The sequence below is a fragment of the Oxyura jamaicensis genome, chromosome 19 (genome assembly GCF_011077185.1).
Source record: "Oxyura jamaicensis isolate SHBP4307 breed ruddy duck chromosome 19, BPBGC_Ojam_1.0, whole genome shotgun sequence".
Classification (NCBI taxonomy): Eukaryota; Metazoa; Chordata; class Aves; order Anseriformes; family Anatidae; genus Oxyura; species Oxyura jamaicensis.
The window spans coordinates 8768073-8788807 of NC_048911.1; the positions used below are offsets into that span (position 1 = coordinate 8768073).

At 58.9% G+C, this 20735-nt stretch overlaps 1 protein-coding gene and 1 long non-coding RNA gene across 2 annotated transcripts; both read right to left on the reverse strand.

The window, feature by feature from the left end:
• Nucleotides 1-1544: 1544 nt before the first annotated feature.
• On the reverse strand, nt 1545-8010 carry LOC118176387. The gene is made up of 2 exons (XR_004755387.1): nt 7894-8010; nt 1545-2796 (listed from the first exon to the last, which is right to left on the reverse strand). It is a non-coding gene; the product is annotated as an uncharacterized LOC118176387 (long non-coding RNA).
• Nucleotides 8011-9701: 1691 nt separating this feature from the next.
• Nucleotides 9702-19905, reverse strand: TBX2 (T-box transcription factor 2). The gene is made up of 7 exons (XM_035343354.1): nt 19337-19905; nt 18373-18640; nt 15834-15980; nt 14634-14710; nt 14354-14523; nt 12225-12835; nt 9702-11368 (listed from the first exon to the last, which is right to left on the reverse strand). The coding sequence occupies exons 1-7, from the start codon at nt 19699-19701 to the stop codon at nt 10922-10924; spliced, it is 2085 nt and encodes a 694-aa protein (XP_035199245.1). The 5' UTR covers nt 19702-19905; the 3' UTR covers nt 9702-10921.
• Between the last annotated feature and the right edge of the window lie 830 nt (nt 19906-20735).

Genomic DNA, 20735 nt, shown 5'->3' on the forward strand with positions numbered 1-20735 from the left:
CACATTTCAGGCAGATCCCAGTACCCCAAAGCTCTGAGGACACGTCCGAGATGGCTGCACATGCACCTTGCCTGCAGGAGGAAAGGCTTCAACGCACTCATGTCAAACACTTCACAAAAGCCACTTTGAGCCCACGCAAGCCCCAGCTGCGTCCCCAGCACAATGACACCAACACTCCAGCAGCCTTCAAGGAGCCAGATCTTGTCCATGTACTACTGAATAATTTAAATCACAATGAAATCACTGGCTTTGCCGGCTCCAGAAAAGGATGGGAACAGCTGGGTGGGATGTGTGCTGTGAGGGCATTCCTAAGTATTGAATTATTCAGCAGGAAGCTTTCTGCCATCCTTCACCCAGTGAAGCTATATGCTTAATTGCCAAGCCCTGCCCTTTATTTTCATGTAACAGCAGGACTTGATTTGGTGAGGTCTTGTTTTGGGGGCAGGCGCTGCAGCAGGGAGCTGCTCCGGGTTCATTTTCGCATCATTTCCAGGCTCTCAGTCCTGTTTCCGTGGCACCAACAAGATGCCCATCACGTACACACATGTGGGGGGCTGCAGCAGGGACAGCCAGCAAGGGGGAGGCACCCCAGGCTCACCCCATCCCACCCCACCGAGCTCTTCCCAGCCAACCTGCTGCCTGAGGCCTTGCTTCAGGACAAACTTTTACCCTACATGTCCAAAAACCCAACCAAAAAGGAGCTGAGTGGGTGAATTATCTGCCCTCAAGAGCAGCTGCTTTATCCCACCTGGGGCTGCCTGGAGGAGTGGACCCAACCCGCACACACCTTCCTGCTGCCTGGAGGCAAACAGCACAAATTCACCCAAATACACCCAAATACACCCATCCAAATGGCAAGAGCTCAATGTTCTCTATCAGGCAAACGTTAGCCTCATCACAGGCAGAAGATATTTCACTCACCATGGCTATCTTTTATGAGCTGGACAGTTTGTCCTCATTAAAATCGTGTACATCTTTCCCAGCAGTGCTCAGTATCAGGGCAATCAAAGGAAAGCATCCAAATTACTCAGCGTGTAAACCAGCACAGCCCGAAATACCCCATCACCCTCCCTCACACGCACTTCTCTGCTCTCCCGTCCCCAGGGTGCAGAGATGCTCCTCCATCAATAATCCACAAAATAATAATAATAATAATAATAATAATAAAATAAAATAAAAGGCTGGTGAAGGCAGCGAGAGGCTCCTGGGCTCAGAAGCACCCCACAACCCACCACAGAGGGAAACAAACCACTGAGACACCAGGCTCTGAGCACCCAGGGATGCGTGTGGATGGGCGCTGGCGCACAGCACCATGCACCCAAAACCCACCCGAGCTCTGCCCGAGGCCACATCCCCAGGAACCAACCCCTAACACACCAGCACGGATGGGGCTGATGCCCTCCTCCTTCAGCAGGAGCCTGCAGAGCCCCAGCTCAAAAGCAGCACAGTATTTTCCCATGGCACGCTGGCTTTCTTGCCCCCCCCCCCCGGGTGTTGTTTGTAAAAAAAAAAAAAAAAAAAAAAGTATGTAAAGCTTTCATAGCTCCTTTTCATCTAATATTTAATGTGCAAGAGTTTCTGTGTGCCCAGGTTAGGTAAACATTAGAGAAGACTGTTTATAGAAATTATATACAGAGTGGGGCTGGTTTAATTTATCAAAAAAGGTTTTGTTGAAATAAATTTATTTTACAGTGAAACCCACTTAAACCTGTTAAAGGGATGACCTTGTTTAAACGAACCTGTTTGCGCTTCACCTAAAAGGACAGCTTGGAGCAGCACCACGATCCCATCTTCCAGAGTAAATATTCCTAAATATATTCCTGAACATCCCTGGAGCTGGATCTGGGCACTCAGGACCTGGGCCAGGAGAGAGCTGCCCAGGGCACTGCACACACAGCACCACCACCACCCTGTCACCTGGGGCCAGGGCCCTGTCACCCCTCCTGTGTCCCAGAGCGGTGACACCAGTGGGAGCCGGGCACTGCAGGACTTTTCTGGTGGCTCTCAGCCCCGAAATGGCTGTGTCCCCATGGCTAAGCATGGCACATGGGACAGCAGGGATGCTCTGCACAAGCCAGGATGGTTCGGCTGTTGGTACAATGGTTTAATGCTCACACATCAAGGTGGATGAGGGGCAGGAGCAGGCAGTGGCATAGGTACTGGTGGGGCTGTGGTTGTGATGACACTGGGCATTGGATGAGAATTGCAGCTGCCAGCTGGTGGGAGCCCCACAGCCAGGTTTGTGGATGGGGAGACACCTGCAGGACCAGCTGCTTCCTCTGACACAGCTATCAGGTGGATGGCTGCAGACTGCATTGCTCGTTAGCTTGATTAGATCACAGTTATTTAGAAAAAAATAATAGGCATCCAGTGGCCATTTTTCCCTCTCCTGATGACTGCGGAGCAGGGAAGCTGCATCCCGCGCTCTCGCCTTCCCTCTGCTGGCTCCGTCCTGCTGCAGCGCCTGGCGCAGCCCCAGCTCGGCTCCAGGCTCTGAGCGAGCCCAGCAAAGCAGGGATGGATTGGGATCACTCGAAATACTGGGGGAAAAACCCACCTGCATTTCTCTCCCACGACACAAGTCAGATTAACAGGGAAAATTAGCGCGAGCATGCTTAACAGGGATGAAATTCTTTATAAACGAGCAGATTTGAAGCACGTGTCCATAAGATTTAATTTCAGTGAGCAGCAAGACTGGGAAGAGGATCCATCCATCTGTCCGTCCAGGAGGCATTGGCCAGGTACAGGGCTTTGTGCACTTCCTGGGCTGGGGCATGAACGTATTTATAGGGAGAGCTGGAAAAAAGTAAGGGATGGGATAAAGAAAGCTGTGCTTTGGAAGTGATCTATGCAAAATCCAAGGCAGAATTAATATTGTCTCGTTAACAGAGGGAGCAATTTGAAATTATATGGGAAAGGTGGATAAAACCTGGAAAGCATAAGGGCCAGCTCTGATTTCAAAGTCCATGGGAGCATTCCAAGGCAGAGCTTTAAAATTAGAAACAGCATGCAAAGTTACTTTTCCATTGAAATGTCATGTTTTCCTTGAAAAAAGCTTTTTCCATCTCAAGAATGCGTTTTGTCACCGGGCAGCGAGCACTTTCCTCCTGACAGATTTGCTGAAGCAAGAGCTCTTGGAAAAACCAGAGCATCACACCCGAGTGCTCAGCAGACACATCGAGGCCAAGAAGCATTCTGGGCAGCAAGTTTCAGCCCAAGGTTTGCTGCTCATCCTCCGAGCATTCCTCCACCTCTTCAGGAGGGGAAAAAACAGCGCAGCATCCTCACGCAGGTGGCTCTTGTGCCTGGGCCCTTGCTCGCTGTGCTGCCCAGCTCAGGCAGGGGATGCCCCTTTTCCTCCAAGTGTTTGGTTTTTGGGGAGCTTGTCCCCACAGGGCAGACACTGCTCATGCCATAAGTGCGCCACGTATCTGGTATTTCTTCCTTGAGAAAGAGCCAAAAAGGAAGAGAAAATACGACCGCTGACTCCAAGAGTCTTTCCGTTAAATCCGCCGGAATTGCCAGCAGCTCGATTCAGGTCTTGCCTCCAAACTAAAACACGGAGTTCAGATCCTCAGCTCCTGCCCACAGCAGCACCTTCGGGGAGAAGTTCCTCCTGCAGGACCCAGGATGGAGCACACACCATCCTGAGCCTTGGCACACCTCAGGAGAGCCCCCAGGCGATGTCCCCCTGGTGACAGAGGGGACCCAAGAGGCATCGCTCAGCCTGGGAGGTGCAGAATCACACCAGCAGCCACCCCGTCACAGCTCCTGCCATCCCCTCATTGCCAGGTGGTCTGCATTCCTAACCCCACAGACACACTGTACAATACCCCCACGTCCCCCTGCATCGGGTATGTGGCACTGGGTGTCACCGACTGCTCCTGCTGCTCGTCCCCAGCCACGTCGCAGAGCACAAGTGGGGAGAAGAAGAAATGCAGGTGTGAATGTAAAAAGCAGACAAAACTCCAGAGGTCACCAGACCCAGGCTCAGACACTACCCGGGCTGAGCCAGGGGAGGGGACAAGAGGGGTGTGCAGAAGGAGCAGCACCAGCAGAGCCTGCAGCCAGCCCAGGAACAGGGGGACCAGGGACGAGCCTTCAGTGTGCCCCTGGGGACAGCTCACAGCTCTTCATGGGACACCACGGAGCCACACCAGGCTGGCACATGGTGGGGGTGCAGGGGCCGGGTGCTGCCAGCACCCACTGTGCCCCAGGATTCTGCCCCAGGGGCTGGGGGGCCGCAGCCTCCCCGTCCTGCCGGCGCCTCTCCCCCCGCGACAGCCCCGCTTTGAAGCCATGCCGGGGCTGGCGGCAGCATCAGTGCTGGAAGAGATGGCTTTTAAACTCGGAGTGAGATGAAAAGCAGCCGGAAACGCATCTAACGGGTGACTGCAGGGCCAAGCCTGCTGTTCTCAGGCTCGCTTCTCCTGGGCTGCTCTGCCAGAGCCCCGCTCCCCGGGGAGCGCCTTTCTCAAGCTCCGCTGCCTGCCCCAGCCCTTGGCGGCTCCCAGCCTTGCTCTGCCCCAAGGTGAGGCTGCAGCAGAGATGGAAAAACCAGCCTCAGGTTTTTTTTAACCTCCTCAATTTGGATTCCTCCTCCCATTAGGTTCAATGGGCACAGCTCTGAGAGCAGCCAGGAGGAGCTGGGGGCTCCCTGGAACCCCCTCGCCCCCAGGCCCTTCCTTGCGCTCCCACCCGGTGACGGGTGCCCTGGCATTAGGAGCGCAGGAGACAGGGATCTAATGAGATTTGCACTAATGCACGTGATTGTTTAGAAGAACAACCCCACACTAAGCCCATTAAGCCATTAGGGCTCATCAGGGCTCCCTGCTCCCAGCCCACGGCACCGGGCTGGCCCTGAAAAGTCGCTGCTCATCTGTACACCCCCAAAATCTGACATTTGCTTGGAGAACCCAGCATACAGACCTCCATCTTCACATAAATTCCCAGCACACCCTCAGGAACCCCCACCCCCAGTGTGCTGAGCATCGTTCCCTGCGCCGCGCTGGGCTCTGCCAAGCTGTGCCCACGCTCACTGCTGGGCACCCACAAAGCAGCTCAGGGCTTTTCCATATCCCACCTCACGAAAGGAAAAATAAATCCACCATTTATGGGCTTTGCACTCCGTCCCAGACTGGGGATTTCCTGCACCCTGGTCAGACCCCAGCAACACCTCGCTGCCTGCCCGTGGGGCTCAGCCTGCAGCTTCCCATGGATGTGCCTCACGTTCCTCCCACAGCCCTGATAGACTCAGCTGTTGTGGTGTGTTCTTTCCTCTTTTTTTTTTTTTTTTCTCTCTCCCTCTTCCTTAATTGAAAATTGTCTGAACCCTCCTCGAGGAGCTCCCAGAAAAGGACAAGGTTACCCCAGCACTCAGCCCCGTGGTGCCAAAGAGTCTGCTCCAGCCTCAGCCCGGGCCTCCCTGGCTCTGGGGGAAGCAGACAGAAATACGGGGCTCTAATCTCCGCAGTGCTCGCTGATAATCTGCTCTGCAATTTGCAGATAGGGCAGGCTGAGCACTGGGAAGCTCCAGGGACGGGGGGGGGGAGAGGTTCCCGGGGAGGCTCAGGCCCGTTGTGCATCTTCCTTGCAAACCACGCAGCCAAGCAGGGCCTGATCCTGCACCCACAGGAAGGGGACTTTGGGCCACATCATTCATGGCAGTCACTTGGAAAATCTCAGCCAGACCTTCCTCATGCTGGGGGGGGCATTACAGGCATTGGTGGAGTCCCAAAATAGGGGACCAGTCACCCCAGAAGGAGGAAGACGTCCCCATGGTGTGACATGGGGACAGGACCCTGCTGCCTGCCCTGGGAAGGAGCAGGACTTCCCACGGTGTCACCAACATTCTGCACACAGCAGCATGACAGTTTTCTCCAAAAAGATGAGGTTTTGACCCAGTTCTCCCCCACCACAGGAAAACAGAAACAGGGGGCTTCACGCACGCAGGGGGCTCCGGCCACCCCAGCTGCCCACCCTGACGAGTCCCTGCTTGAAAACAACAACTGGGAAAGGAAAATAAATATATATATATATATACATACACATACGTCTGTATACACAGCTGGGATGAAAACCCCTGCAAACACTCCCTCTCGTGGAGGCCAGCTCTCCCTGCTGCCCAGGGGCCAGGCCAGATCCTGCCCCCAAAACTGCCCCAAGGCTGGGGGGGCTCTGTGGGGGTGAGGGGTGACGCTGCCTGGGTCCTCTGCAGTGCTGGGCCCATCAACATGGGACTGAGCCCTGGCTGCTGGTGGGGAGCTGAACAAGATCCCAGGGCTGGATCCAGCACCCAGGGCTCCCAGACATTTTTTTGAGGCTTTTAATGGCCAAATCACCTTCCCTCCCCAATGACGTGGTGAGGGATTGCGTATATTTAGCACTAGAGGGAGCAGAGGGAAGCACCACGGACACCTGTTGGTATTCACCCTGATTGATCCCCGATGAATGTGATTTCTCTTTTAAAGCCGTCAGGAGGGTACCCCCATGCCCTGAGATCACCTGGGCCGAGGGCAGTGAGATGGGAAGCACCACACCAGCTCCCCCCAGCTCGTTATTTCCCAGCCTGGGGAATTATTTCCCAAAAGTCTTTAGCTGATTCTCCTGAACCGCACAGGATTTTGCGCTGACAACACCTTTGTGCTGGGAGCCGAGCCAAGATCCCCACAAGGTCATTTGGCAAAGACAATTAGGCAGTCCCCTGACAGCGCTGTCTCATTTTAATTAGATCTCGGTTCCTAAGAATTACAGAGCACGCCAGGCCCGAGGCTGAACCTTTTGCAGAATTCAGTGGGAACCCAAGGACAGCTGTACCTGCGCTCGTGTCACTGCTCACAGCGATGCCAACCGGACAGGGGAACAAAAGGAAAGAAAGGGCCTTTCTTGCATGATTTCACCCCTCAATACTCCAGGCAACAAACAAAGCAGCGAGCAGAAGGCAGCCCATCCCCGCTCTGCTTCTAGGGGCTTGCTCACACTTAGATGCCTCTGAGCCAGCCTTTGCTGCCCCACACAAACACACACACCTGCCGCGGGGGCCGTAGGAGCAAAGTGGGGACCCTGGGCAAAACCACGGCCAGAACCGGGGAGCGGCGTCGGGGTGAGCAGCGCGACCACCCCCGGCCCGGCCGCCCCGTCGGGGCCGCCCCGCGGCGCGGAGCGACGGCACCACCTGGCGGCGGCACCGGGAGGAACCGGGCCCGGCTCCTGCCCGCTGCCTCCCTGCGGGGCTGGCTCCGTGCAGCCCCCCCAGGAGGGGACACGGCAGGGACGGGAGGGAAGGAGCCGGGCGAGGTGCATGGTGGGGGCGCCCCCGTCCCGCCCCGTCGGGTGTGCGGAGCCGGGGGCTGCCGGGCTCCTCCCGGGAAGGTCTGGGAAAAGGCCCGGGGGGGGCACTGCAGGGCGGGGGGCCCGGCTTTCCCTTGCCGTCACCCGCCGCTGTAAACAACAGGAATAAACCGAGAGACTGCCCTTTCCCCTTTCCCACCCTGCCCCTATAGCAGGGATGGAGCAAACACTGCCTGCGGCTAGCAGGGAGCTTTGCAGCACAATAAACAGCTGCTTTTTCTTTTTCTTTTTTCTTGATAACGTTTCTAAACCCCTGGGCACCCCCACAGATCAAAGCAGTGCTGGGAGCTCTCCCCAGGAGGAACAGCCCCGAAGCAGCTTCATCCCTCGCATCCCTGGGGCTGCGAGGCCTCTGGGACACCAGTGCTGGGGGAAGAACCTGGGGAGGGGACCTGGGGGGACACATCTGAGCAGCCTGCAGCACGGGCAAGCAGCCCTTCTGGGGCTCAGCCCCCCCCCCCCCCCAAACCACACGCTACAGGGCTGGAGGAACCAAAATGAGGCCAAAAGGGAGCAGAAGCAGCGCAGCCACAGAGCACTGACCTGGCTGGGCTGAGCAGCAGCAGCACAAGGGGAGGCAGTGCCCACAGTGCCCCATAAATTGGGGCAGGTGCGGGGCCGGCAGCTGCCGTCAGGGCCGTGCCCTGCCCAGGTGTGCAGGGGTCCTGCGGGGCGGAGCGGGGGCCCCACGGGTAATTGGGGGCTCTGGTGCTGCCCCAGCTGCGTTTTCCCTCGGGTATGGAAGATGCCAGCACCTATAAACCCCACACCGCAGGGACAAAAAGCAACATACCCCCTTTCATCCCAAGCAGGCAGTGCTGCAGGTGTACCCCCTCCTGCCACACAGCAGGGACGCAACGTGCCCAGGGAGTGTGGTGGCAGCAGGGTAACTCATGGGACCAGCGCAGCAGGGCCTGCACCCAGAGATGCTGTGGTGTCTGCTGGGTGCACTGCTTGGGTGCCAGCCCCTGACAGTGGGGTTGTGGTGCTGCACGGAGCTGGGCAGCCAGATCCGCCTGGGTTTGGTCACTGGGCCCATGAAATGGGGCAGAAACCTCCAGGTTTAGTGTCTGGATGAGAACCTTGTGTCGGGAAGGGAGTTTCTCACGCCAGAGTTTGGCCTCAGCTCCTGCCCAGCCACCCATGGCTGTCAGGGACTTGGCCCTGCTCCCCACCTGTGGGCAGAGGTCACCATGCCCAGAGGTCACTTGTCCCCAGGGGTCACTATCCCAGCCCCGTTCTGCTTTCAGCACTTCTCCCTCCCCAGGGAAGGGCAGCCCCATGCCCCCTGAGCAGGCCAGGGCCCAGGGCCCTAGGGGGAAGCACCATTTACACCTCTGAGGCCCCCAAATCTCCATCACCTTCCTGCTGTGTTCACCTCGATGCAGCTCCTCCTGCACGCAGCACGGTGGGGAGCATTCTGGGGGGGGGGGGGGGGGGGGAGAGCCCCCCCACCACCACACCCCGGCACCGGCCGCGCCCCTTGCGTCACTAAAAACAGAGCCCGTCGAGCTGGTGCTCCTCCTGTGATGTGTTTAATCGGAAGTAGCCCTGCGAGCCTATTTTTGGCAACTCCATTTCCCTCCTCGTGTTCAAGAGGCCCCTGCCCTGCCGGTCCCCACACCGGCGGAAACGGCCGCGGTGCTCAGCCCAGAGCAGCGGCTCCTCTGCCCCCGTCGGGGATCCCGGCCCCGGAGCACTTTTAGGGGCTGGGGGGGGAAGACAAGGAGCCGGGGTCTCGGCGCGCCCCGTCGGGGCCGGGCAGCAGCGGGAGCGCGGCGGCACCGGCAGAGGGAGCCCTGCGCACGGCGCTGCGCAGCCCGCACCCAGCGGGGACGCGCCCGCGCCCCCGCCCCGCCGCCGGGCCCATAAATCTTCCTCGGCCCGGGAGAAGGGTAATTGGTGAGGAAAAGGGCTGCCGGGGCCGGCCTCCTTCGCTCCCCGCAACGCCGCCGAGAGGCTCCGGGAGCGGCCGGCGTCCCGCGGGCACGGCCCCGACGGCGGCACGGAGCAGATCCCCCCGACGGTACCGGAGCCGCCTCCCCCCTCCGGTGCCGGTGCCTGGCCCCCGGCCCCGCTCCGTGCGCCCCGTACCGGCAGGGCCCCGCTCCGCACCTGTGGGACGGGACGGGACGGGACGGGACGGGCACGGCTCGAAGGGGCGGCCCTCCTGAAACCAACAACCGGCGGCAGAGTTTTCCGCTGGGGTGGCCGGGCTCACGTCGGGGCACTCCCATCCTCCGCCCCCCAGCCCCGCACCTGCGGAGGGAGCCGGCCCCGACGGGGCAGCCCGGCCCTGGGCGCGCTCCCGCTGCAGAGGCGAAAATGAAAGAGGCGGGAGCCGACAGGGCTTCTCGGAGTATTTTTTTTATTGAAAGATGTGAGAGAATTCATCAAAACTGAACAGACAGACACCCGAGTAACCAGCACGTTTCAAATCATGTATCTTTTTATTTTAAAACAAATATAGAGCACAGTCCTGTGATATTTAAATTTATTATACTTTTTTATTTTTGTTCTGGAGTGAAAAATAAAAACCTGAGGTTTATTCCTGCATTCTCTATACCCCGCACTGTAGAGAGAGATTTTAGTACATTTTGGATTCGTACGTTTTTTAGTTTTTTATTATTATTATTATTTTCTTTTTTTTTTTTTTTTTTTTCTTGCAGAAGTCTGTTAAAGAATTGAACTCTCGCTTTCCAAAAATTGTTCTACCGGTGGCACATGATTGTCCTAGAGAACAGGCGGGATAAACAATATTTTAAAACACAGTTAAAGAAACCAATATCTCCTTCAATCACAAAGAGCTAAATAGTTTTCATTTACAATATATATGTTCATGTAAAATGAAAAAAAAAAAAAAACTTAAATGCGATGAGTTAAACTCTAAATATTATGTACACACCAATGTACAACTCTGAATAAATTAATACCAATTTGCATATTCTGGGATCCTTATAGCTTATTTACACAAATTACCATTTATTTCATAAATATCTGCCCTGGTACCCGCGGGGCTCCCCCCCGGCCGGTACCAGCTCTGCGTGGCGGTGACTGCGCAGCTCTGCGGCGGCTGCCGAGACGGCTTGTTTCCCGTGTTTCCTTCCTTAATTCTTTTTTTTTTTTTTTTTTTTTTTTGAATCAATTTTTCCTCCCTCCCTCCACCCCCCCTTGCACAGATGAGGTTTCGGCCCCACTCGCCTCCTGTGGGGCTCACAGGCTCACCCCATCCATTGCCACCCGTCGGGTGCCACCGCATCAGCTCGTCCCCCGGAGAGCCGCCCCGTGCCCCTCTCGGGGGAGCTCAGGGGAACGGGGGGCAACCGGGAGAGGGGGGAACAACTCCCAGACCCTCACCCAAGGGGGTGGGTGAGCCCCACGCTCCCTCTCTTGCTCCTGGCTCCTCGGCGGCAGGGCCATGTCGCCCGCAGGGCTCCTTCCCCCCTGCTCCAGCACCCCTCACCCCAGCCGCCCCCACCCCCTGCTCTTTAATAAATATTTATACTGTGCTGTACAAAATACCAGTGCTTCTCAGCCCCGCGGGGGGCAGGCTCGTTGCCCGCCCCGTCGGTCACTTGGGGGACTCCCTGCCGGGCGACAGCTCCCGCTGGCTCTCCAGCCCGCTCACCAGTCTCTGGATGTTCTGCAGTTCATTGAGGGATTCCTTCAGGGAGCCCTTGGGGGAGGCGGTGGGTCGCTGGCTGCTCCCCTTGTGCAGGGGCATGTCGGGGAGGGGGCTGGATTCCCGGCTGCTGCCCGCCTTGGAGCCCTCGGAGCCGGGGTTGAGGCTGGTGGGGAGGCCGGTGGTGAGCAGGTTGGTGCTGGGCGGGATGGTGACCGGGAGCTGGTAGGGGCTGAAGCGCAGGCGGGGCCGGCTGCTGCCCAGGAAAGGGTTGCGGGAGAGCGGCCCGGCGGCCGCGGCGCTGGTGGCCGGCATGGCCGAGGCGGCCGCCGCTGCTGCCGCCATGTAGGTGTAGGGGTAGGGGAAGAGTCCGCCGAAGGTGGGCATCGGGATTCCCTGCGGAGAGAGAGAGGGGGGTGAGAGCCACGCCGTGCTGCGTTGGTCATCCAGAAAGCCAAGGCAAAGCTGGGACACCTTGGTGTTGTCCATGGTGGGGTAGCTAAAGGAGGGGTACGGCTGGGGTCCACCATCCAAAAGGGGTTGGTACCATCGGGCACAGACCCACCAGGGAGTACAGAACCTCAGGGCTGAGCCTGGCCATGCCCCCACATGCTCCATGTCCCTGGCTGTACAGCATTTCTGGCCTCTAACCACATTAAAACATGTTGGTAAGCCAGTCCGATAAATTAGGTGTGCTCAAAGATGTCCTTATGGGTTTCATCATGGGGGCTGGAAGAGGTTAGACAAGAGTGGGTGTCACGGAACTGTTCTGGGGCTGGTGGGGAGATGGGGGCTGCTCGATGGGAATAGCCAGGCCAGGGCAGTGGGCCAGGGTTGCCGCTGCCAACGCTGCCCCTGCCTGTGGTGGAACCCATGACAGCCACAAAAGAATCAGGATTCCTCCTCACGCCAGCTCTGGGGCCATCAATCCAAGTGCCCCCCTACGTCCTGCCCGTGACACACCAGGCAGTGCATCCAGGGCCCCATGGGGTGTCACACCCTGTTCCCACAGCCTGCAGGGGCCATGCAGGAGGCTGGGGCACCAACAGCTGCTGACCCCACGAGAGCCACAGTGGGGCCACTCCGTGTGGGGGGGCAACGCTGGCCAGGCCTGTGTCCGTGCAGCACTCAGATAGTTCAGGGAGTTTTGGGGAAGGATGATGAGGAGGAGAGACTATAATTCTAGGATTCCAGTAGGGCCCAGGGCCTGGCAGGACAGCAAGGATCAGGACAGGGACATGTGGAGGCTTACCTGAGAGGCCAGCATGTGCTGGGAGAGGTGGAAAGGGAAGGGGGTGGCCGTCCCCGCCGTGCCCGGGGCGGACGAGAGGGCTCCGTTCTCTAGGCTGCCCCCGCCGGTCACCGAGGCCAGCAAATGTCCCATGCCCATGGCCGAGAAGGCACCGGGGGCCATGGCGAACTGTCCTGGGTGGATGAAGAGGGGCTGCCCCGCGCCCAGGGGGCTGAAGAACTGCTGCCCGTGGAGGCCGGAGAGCGCGAGGCTCTGCAGGTGCCCAGCGCTCAGGTGCGGGGGGCTGTCCGTGTGCACCATCAGCGGGGCAAAGGCCTCCTTGCCCAGCCCGCCACCCTCCGCGTCCTTCTTGCCCGGCTCCGGCTCTTTCCTCCGCCCTTCCACCTTGTCCTTCTCCAGGCCCCGTGCACCAAACAGGCCCTCGCCGGGGCCCTCCCTCGGGGACGTGCCGTCCTTGGCCTTCTCCGGGCTTCGCCTCTCCTTGCTCCGCTCGTCCGGGCACCGCGGGCTGCCGCGGGGTGTTGCGTCCTCCCCGCCTGGGCTGGCGGCCACCGGCCGCTCCTCAGGTGCCTTCTCCACCTCCGCATCACTGTCGGCCCCCGGTTTCTCCTCTGCAAAGGGACGGAGAGGTTTAGGAACAGCCCGGGGAGGAGAGGAGAGGGTCTTTCACCCTTGAATCAAGGTGAATTAAAGCCCCCGCCATCATTAACAGGAGGAACACTATAAGGAGAGAGGGCAGAAACAGGCCCTTGTGCCACGGTCACCGCGGGGAAAGGGGATTGACAACAGCAGTGCTGCTGCTCTGCCAAACAGGAAAAACATGTTGGATGGAGGACCAAAATCTATGACAGCATCGTTCTCGTTAGCTGCAAACTCAAAGCGGGTTGTGGAGCGGGAGATGAAGAGAGCGCAGGCGGGTGGACAGCGCTGGAGGAAATGGTCCTGTATATATTTAATTACATGGAGCTGATCAACAGCGCTCCGTGGATTTATTCCAAATGTGCAGGTTGAGTCAGGTTAAGGAGGCAGTTTTAAGGAAAGAGGTATGCTGCAGGCTTCGCTAAGAGGGCTTTAATTTAAAAAAGGCACCGAGCTCTCAGGAGGAAGGGGAAAAAGAGGCGAGGGGATGGGGAGGGCACAGGGAGCAGAGCCTGCCATGGAGCGGGGCCCCGTTGCACCCCAGCACCGCACCCCGCTCGCGCCGTGCCTGACCAGCTCCGGCTCAATGGAAAAAAGCCTTCGGTGCTGGCTAGGTGAGGCTCTGCAGGCTGGGGTGAATATTCTGGGAAGCCTTTGAAAGAGGAGAGGGGTGCAATAAACCCTCCCACCAGCTTGGGAGGGGGGGGGGACCTGCAGTTTTGATGAAGGTTTGCAGGGAATTGGGTTGGTGGAAAGTTTAAAGAGCAGCAGATTGATAGTGCGGCAAGACAAAATCCAGCATCTAAAAACTGCTACGTGGGAACTGCTGGTTTATTTTCATTTACTAGCTTTAAGCCCTGGAGTTATAACATTTTTTTCCCTTTCAAACGTATTAAATCTTTTTTTTTTTTTTTTTTTTTTTTTTTTCCCCCGCAGGGCACTGAGTGAGCCATGAAAGGCAGGGCGACGCAGCAGCGAGGCGCGCCGGACAGCCGCATATAGCATACGGCCTGCCTCGCCTTTCCTTCTTGTTTACACTAACGTATAAACAGGAAAATGTTGCAAACCCTAAATGCCATTCGCATTTGCTCGCTGGATCTATCCTGTCGTTTCAACCCTTCGGCTCCCCCGTGCCCATCCGCACCTTCCCCCTGTGGGCGCAGTTTGCCGCCCGCCCCACAGGAACCTGCCAGCCCCGAGGGGGGGGAGCTTTGGAAGCCCCCTACTCGTGCCCTACAGGGGACCCCGAGCAGATGAGGGGCTCGCTGAAAGCCGCGGCCGTTTGGGGAACCCGGCTGTCCCCAGCCCTCCCCACGATGGGGTGCAATGGGGTGCGTGGCCCTGCCGTCGGGGGGTGAGAGGGTGCAAGCTCGGCCCCGACGGCGTGGCAGGGATTGGGGGGGGATTGGATAGAGGGATTGGGGAGGGGGGAACTGGAGAAGGGGATTTAAGAGGGGGATTGGAAAGGGAATTTGGGGCTGTTGCATTACCTCTGCCGCTGCCCTTGAGGCGCAGGGGGCTGGGGAGGGCTCCCACGGGGGAGTGCAGGGCGTCTCGCACCGCCGACGGCTCGCAGGAGGAGGCGTCCGACTCGCCGCCGTCGCGGTCGGGCTTGCAGGGCTCCTCGTACATCCGCAGGGACGGCAGCGAGAGCTGCTTCCTGGCGGCAGAGAGGCAGCGCTCAGCCCCGGCCCTCCGCGGGTGCGGAGCGGTGCGGGGAGCGGGGAGAGGGGGGTGGGAAGCGCTGAACGGGGGGGGGGATCCCCTTACCTCTTCTCTCGCCGGCCATTGCCCGTGTCCCGAAAGCCCTTGGCGAAGGGGTTGTTATCGATTTTCAGCTGGGTGATCTGCGGGGACACGAAGAGGGGGCTGCGTGACACCCTGGCCGCCCCCCGAGAGACCCTGGCCCCGCTCCCCGGGGGCCGTCGGGGAGAGCCGGGTCGCGGCCGGGCCGGGCTCGCTGCGAAAGGCGCAGCGTCCCCGGTTTAACACACCGCATGCTTTATTAAAAATGATGCTGAGGTTTCGCTTGAATTATTAATAGCGTCTTAATGATAGGAAGTTATTTTTCACGGCCCCCCGGAGGGAAGATGGCGACTGAGCCGCGCTGCGCTGGTTAAAAGCTATTCTTATCCCTCCCCGCGACGGGCTTCTGGGGCCGGCGACATTAGGGCGCTCAATAATGCATGTCTCTGAAATACGGCCCCGAGAGGGGCGCTTTAAAAATGCATGTCTGCCCGGCCCCGGCCGCCCCCGGGCCGCGCCCGACGGGGCCCCCGGCCGCTGCCGCCCGACGGAGCCCACCGGCAGCCAGCGGCGGGCGAGCAGACAAAGTGCTCTTTAATCGATTGTGACTCTTCGCCATAAACTTTACGAGGGAAACAAGCCCACCAGGACCCTCAGACAGAGCTGTCAATTAGCATCAGCAGCCAGGGGTGGAGGTGGGGGTCAGCTTTTGGGTTAAAACACACGCGCGCACGCAGCTCTTGGAGGGGCCGGTGGAGGCTCCGTGCTCCCCACGGGGCGCTCCTGCCTCCCCTGCTCGAGGGGCGACACTCGCTAAATCACGAAAGCAACTAAAATTGTTTTTTCTGGCTCTATTTTTCGTCCCCTGCCGGGCCCAGGGCACCTTCTCCAGGAGGTTGCCCAGGCCGGGCAACCTCAGCCTCGCCCTCAGCCTCGGCCTGCGGCAAAGGCTCCCGCGGTGCGGAAAGGTGCGACAGAGCCCGGGGGGAAATTAATAATAGCACTAATAGCACTAATAACGATATTAGGGTGAAGGGTGCCTCCTCCTCTGGGGGCTTGGGATATCACCATCCTCCTGTCGCTGCCTTTTGGCCACTCTCCCCGCGATGCTCTCCTGCAGCAGCCCTCGGCTTTGGGCAGAAGCACGCACAAAGAGCCCAGGAGGGGACACGGGGGGTGGACGGGGACAGGGATGGGGACAGGGCAGGGGCTGCCCGGCCGTACCTTATCGTTCTGGTAGGCGGTGACGGCGATGAAGTCGGTCTCGGGGAACACGTAGGTGCGGAAGGTGCTGTAGGGCAGCTTGAGGATGTCGTTGGCCCGCACGATGTGGAACCGGGGCTGGTACTTGTGCATGGAGTTCAGGATGGTCTGGGGGGGCGAGAGAGCACAGCCCGCGGCCGCGGTCAGCCCCGGGGTCCCCATCGGCGCCACGCGCGAGTCAGGCTACCTCTCTAAAAATTTGCCCTTTTTTTTTTTTTCTCCCCCCAAAAATAATATTAATAATTCAGCGTGAGGAAGGAATGCCGGCGGATGCCAAAGAGGGAGATTTCTTTTTTGTTTATGTCATTGCACGATCTGCCCCCAAATAAGGAGGTCACGGGGAAGGCAGGCACTGCAACATCTTGGGGAAGGCACGGCAGGAGAGCAGCGACGGGCATCTCCCCGGTTTATTGCAACCCTGAAAACGCGTGGCGAATTTTCGACACATTTCTAGCCGCTTTTAATAGTTCCGTCCTTTTCAAAAAAATCCTCTGCCTCGCCACCGAAATAAATAAATAAATAGAAATGAAAAAGATCCGAGATTTGCAGTTGGGCGCAGCAGAAAGCCGTGCCAGCGCCTGCAACCTGAAAGGAGCGTTTCACCAAGAGCCATGTTAAATTCATGGCTCAGAGCAACGCTGCAGAAGGAACAGACTTTTTTTTTTTTTTTTTCCCAACCAGGTGTCTGAAAAGCTTCGCCAACACCCAGAGAGATTCTCTCCCCTCCGGCTTTGTTAAAAACTCGCCCCAAGCCCACCGCGGTGAGGATTTGCGGAGCCCCCGAGCCGCGAGCGGGACTGCTTCCGAGCCCCTGCCCTCACTGCCCGCCCCGGCAACATTTTCGTGCCCGAGAGCGATGGAATAATTCCCCAACCTGCTGTGGTCGGGCTGACGTGCAGCCCTCACCGCCCGGAATTGGTAGGGGAACGGCGAAAGCTTGAGTAATTATTATCAAACAACGCCGGCCAAATGGCTAAATAATTATCACTTCATTTCGTTTTAGAAGGCAATAAAAAAAAATCCCCCTTTTTCTAACCCCAGCAATAATCACCTGCTGATGAACTGTCGGGTCGCTATTATATTGATATAATCTAGACGGGATTTATCATGAAAATTGTGAAAAAAAAAAAAAAAAAAAAAAAAAAAAAAGTCTCATTCAGGCGTGCAAATCTGCATTCCTTTAAAAAAAATAATCATCCCTCTCTGACCAGATGGGCACTGGCTAAACCTTCATCTCCCAGATTTAACACACTCCGGATTTTGGACAACGACACGTACCAGAAATCTTTAATTGAAGGAGGCGAACCGTTAAAAACGCTGAACCAAACTACTTTTTCCCCAGTACCAAAAAAAATGCTATTTATGAGACTCCCTCGCTATCGATTTACCTTGCTGCCTATAAATAGCCTCGCAATGTATTATTTAACAAACACACCGATTCCTGCCTAAAAAAATAAGAAGAAAAATAAGAAGAGAGAGGGGAGAAAAGTTTCTCGGGAGTCGCTCCCCGCACCTGGCCGCGCTCTGGGCGCTGCGGGCAGAGCAGCACCGAGGCCTCAGGACCGCCGGTCCCCAGAGCATAAGGACGGGCCGAGGAACTTTCCCTTTATCGCCCCAAATGCTCACCCAGACGCTAAGACAGCTCGCTCGTTCACTGTGATTCCCCCCCCGCCGCCTTTACGCAGGACCCCGATCCCCTGCAGCCCTGCCCCTGCTTTCTGCAGCTTGCCAACACGCCTCCATTTCTTTCTTTCTTTCTCTCTCCCTCTCTTTTTTTTCTTTGTTTGGATGGATTTTTTATTTATTTATTTTTATTTTTTTTTCCCCTCCGGGAGGTGATGCAGATGTGATCAATAGGGGAATAAACAGACGCTTTTGGAGCCTTTCAGACGCAGCCGGTGCGGAGCCGCTGCTGCCAACGGCTCCGGCTCCGCTCCCGGCCGCGCACCCCAGCGCAGGTGCCGCCGCCTCCAGCACCCCTCTGCCCGGCTCGGCTCGACCCGGCCCGGCCCGCAGGGAGGTTCGGGGCTGTACCTGCCCGGTCTCAGAGCCCGCAGCCCGGCCGCCCCGTCGGGGCTGCCCTCGCCGCCCCCGGCCCGGCCCCGTCCGTGCCCCCCGGGCTGAGCCTCCCCGACTCCTGCTCCTCGCCGAGCCCCGCGGCCGGGCAGAGCCGGCAGGACGGGCCGGGGGGGGAGGCATGCGGAAGTCCAGGGGACCCCGAGCCCCCCCGCAGCCCAGCCCCCGTTCCCCCCGGGGGGAGCCGTCCCCGGGGAGGCCGGGAGCAAGGACCGGAGAGGGCTGCGAGACGCCCGGCCGCTGCAAGGCCCGGCAAGGCCCCACCGTCCAGCCCGGGCCCGGGCGTGCTTTTGCCGGGGGGCGGGGGGGCGGTAAAGCCCTGCGGCTCCCCCCGACCGTCCTCGGGAGCAGCGGGGCCGGGCTCAGCGCCTGGCCCGGGGGGTCCGCGCCCGGGAGTTCCTCTCGTCCCCGCGGCCACACTTACAAAGCCGTGCTTGTCCGAGATGTTGTTGGTGAGCTTGAGCTTGTGAAAGGCGACGGGCTTGGCCATCCACTGCTCGCCGGTGGCCGGGCTGTCGGGGTGGATGTACATGCGCTTGGGCATCTCCGGGTCGGCCTTGCCGGCCACCATCCAGCGGGAGTTGTGGAACTTGTACCGGCAGTCGTCGGCCGCAACTATATCCATGAGCAAAATGTACTTGGCCTTCTTGTCCAGGCCGCTCACCCGCACCTTGAACGGGGGGAACATCCTCCTGCGGAGAGACGCACAGCGGTGCAGGGCGCGGCGCCCTCCCGCCCGGTGCGCGACCCCCGACGGCCGCGGCCCCCGGCCCGGCCCGGCCCCTCCGAAACCACGCTGGGGGGGGGGGGGGGGGGGGTCTTCATCTCACCCCGGAGCTTCCCAGCCTTTGGCACGGCTGGCAGGCCCTGCTCCTTCTCACCCCGCTCGGCTGCGCCCATAGGAGCAGAAAGAGGGGGAAAAGCTCCAAATCCCCTTCCAAGAAATAGGGGGCAGAACCCAAGGGGATCCCCGCACCGAGCCCGTTCTCGCTGCTCTCTTCTGCCTCCTCTGGGGCCGGGGCCGACCCCGGCGGCGGGGAAAGTTTGGCAAGGGCAGGAAAAGCTGCGGGCGGCGAGGAGCCGCCGAGAGCGGCGTAAACAAATGCAGCGGGGGATTGCGGGCGCTCAATTAGTGCGCACAAATTTCATTTGGGATCGCGCTTTAAAAAGTAATAAGGGGGGGGGGGGGATATGCCGGGGGGGGGGGGGGGGGGTTAAATACCTCCGAAAACTGCCGGCATCGAAACCCCATCGACTCTCGCCCGCGGTGAATTCCCCGGGGCGAGCTGGGCGACCAGCGGGGAAGGTCTGGGGCCGGGGGCCGAGAGCGCTGCGCAGCTCCGCAGGTGCGGGCGGGTTGCGCGGAGCTGCGCGGGGCCGGCTCTTACCTTCCCGACTTGGTGATCACCATCTCGGTGCCCAGCTTGTGAAACTGGTCCCAAAGCTCTTTGGCTTCCAGCGTCACTTTGGGGTCGTCCTCTACCTCCTCCTCGGGCTCCAGGCTCTTGAGCGAGCGCAGATGGGCTGCCTGGTGGTGGTGTCCCAGGGCCGAGACGTGCAGCCCGGCCTCGGCCGCCCCGGCCAGCCCGGGGTCCGGCATGGGCTTAGCCAGCGCCGCCGGAGGCAGAGCCAGAGCGGGGAAAAAGGAAGGCTGGGCGGCTGCGAGGAAGGCGGACATGGGGAAGTCGGCCGGCCGGGGTGCGTGGAAGGGGTGGTAAGCCATGGCAGTCCCTGGGAAGGCTGGATCTCTCATCGGTGCATCCACAAATCCAGGAGAAAAAGAGGGATTCCCTTTACAAAAACGTGTGCGTGTGTTATTGTTATTATTATTATTATTTTTTGTCTCTCCTGTCCAGCGAACTCGCTCGAGTCTCTGGAAGAGGAAGGAAAAAATCAACAACAAAAATAAAAAGCGCACAAAAAAAAAAAAAAAAAAGCAAAACACACAAAAACACGGAGTGGGGGCGGGAAAAAAAAAAAAAAAAAAAAAAAGAGAGAAGAAGAAAAAGAAAAGAAAAAAAAAAGCGAGAGGCAGTTCCCGGCTCCTGGGACTCCCGGTCTGCGGAGGGGAGACAGTAGGTCCTTATTTTTTGTTGTTGTTGTCGCAGCGAGGGAGAGCGAGCGAGGGCAAAAAGCCCTCCCGGCGAAGTCCTTCCCGGCGCTGAACCGCCGAGAGCGGGGCGGGGGCGCGGGCAGGGGCGGCCGCGCTGCCCTCACACCCCCGCGGGCCCGGCCTGCGCCCCGGCACCGCTGCGCGCCCCGCGGCCGGCGCTCGGGCGAGGGCTGCTCATGGCTCAAGGAGCCCGCGTGGAAACGGTTAGATCTTGTCGTGATCTCTGTAAAACTGTGACTATCTCACATGTCCTTCCTGCTCTGATCCGCCCGCTAATGAGCCAAGCCCCCTTGATTGCTGATTTTACGCGTTTCAGACCAATTGTGGATCTGCATAGGCGTGGTTTTGACAGCTCCGGCCAAGCTCCGGGCGCGGGGGGGAAGGGGGGGGCGAGGAGGGGGGGGGGGGGGGGAGAGGGGAAAAGGGAAAAAAAAAAAAAAAAGAAAGAAAAAAAAAAAAGAAGAAGGTGTCGGAAGCATCGGCAGTAAGAAAACATGTCAACAGAATAAAATATTAACCAATGACAGAGAAAAGTGCTCGAAATCCCACCCCCGGCTCCTTTCCGCATACCGGGTCAGCCCTGACTGCGCCGCGGCCGGGGAGCGGCGGCCGCCGGTGCGGGGACAGTGCGGAGCCACCGCGGCCGGGGAGCGGGGCCGGGGGGGGGGGGGGGG

Coding starts and splice junctions, on each gene's coding strand:
- TBX2 (XM_035343354.1), bottom strand. CDS start 19,701: ATGAGAGATCCAGCCTTCCCAGGGACTGCCATGGCTTACCACCCCTTC. Junction 12,836..14,353: donor CCTCAAGGGCAGCGGCAGAG/GTAATGCAACAG, acceptor GTCCCTTTGCAG/AGGAGAAACCGGGGGCCGAC. Junction 11,369..12,224: donor AGCACATGCTGGCCTCTCAG/GTAAGCCTCCAC, acceptor CTCTCTCCGCAG/GGAATCCCGATGCCCACCTT.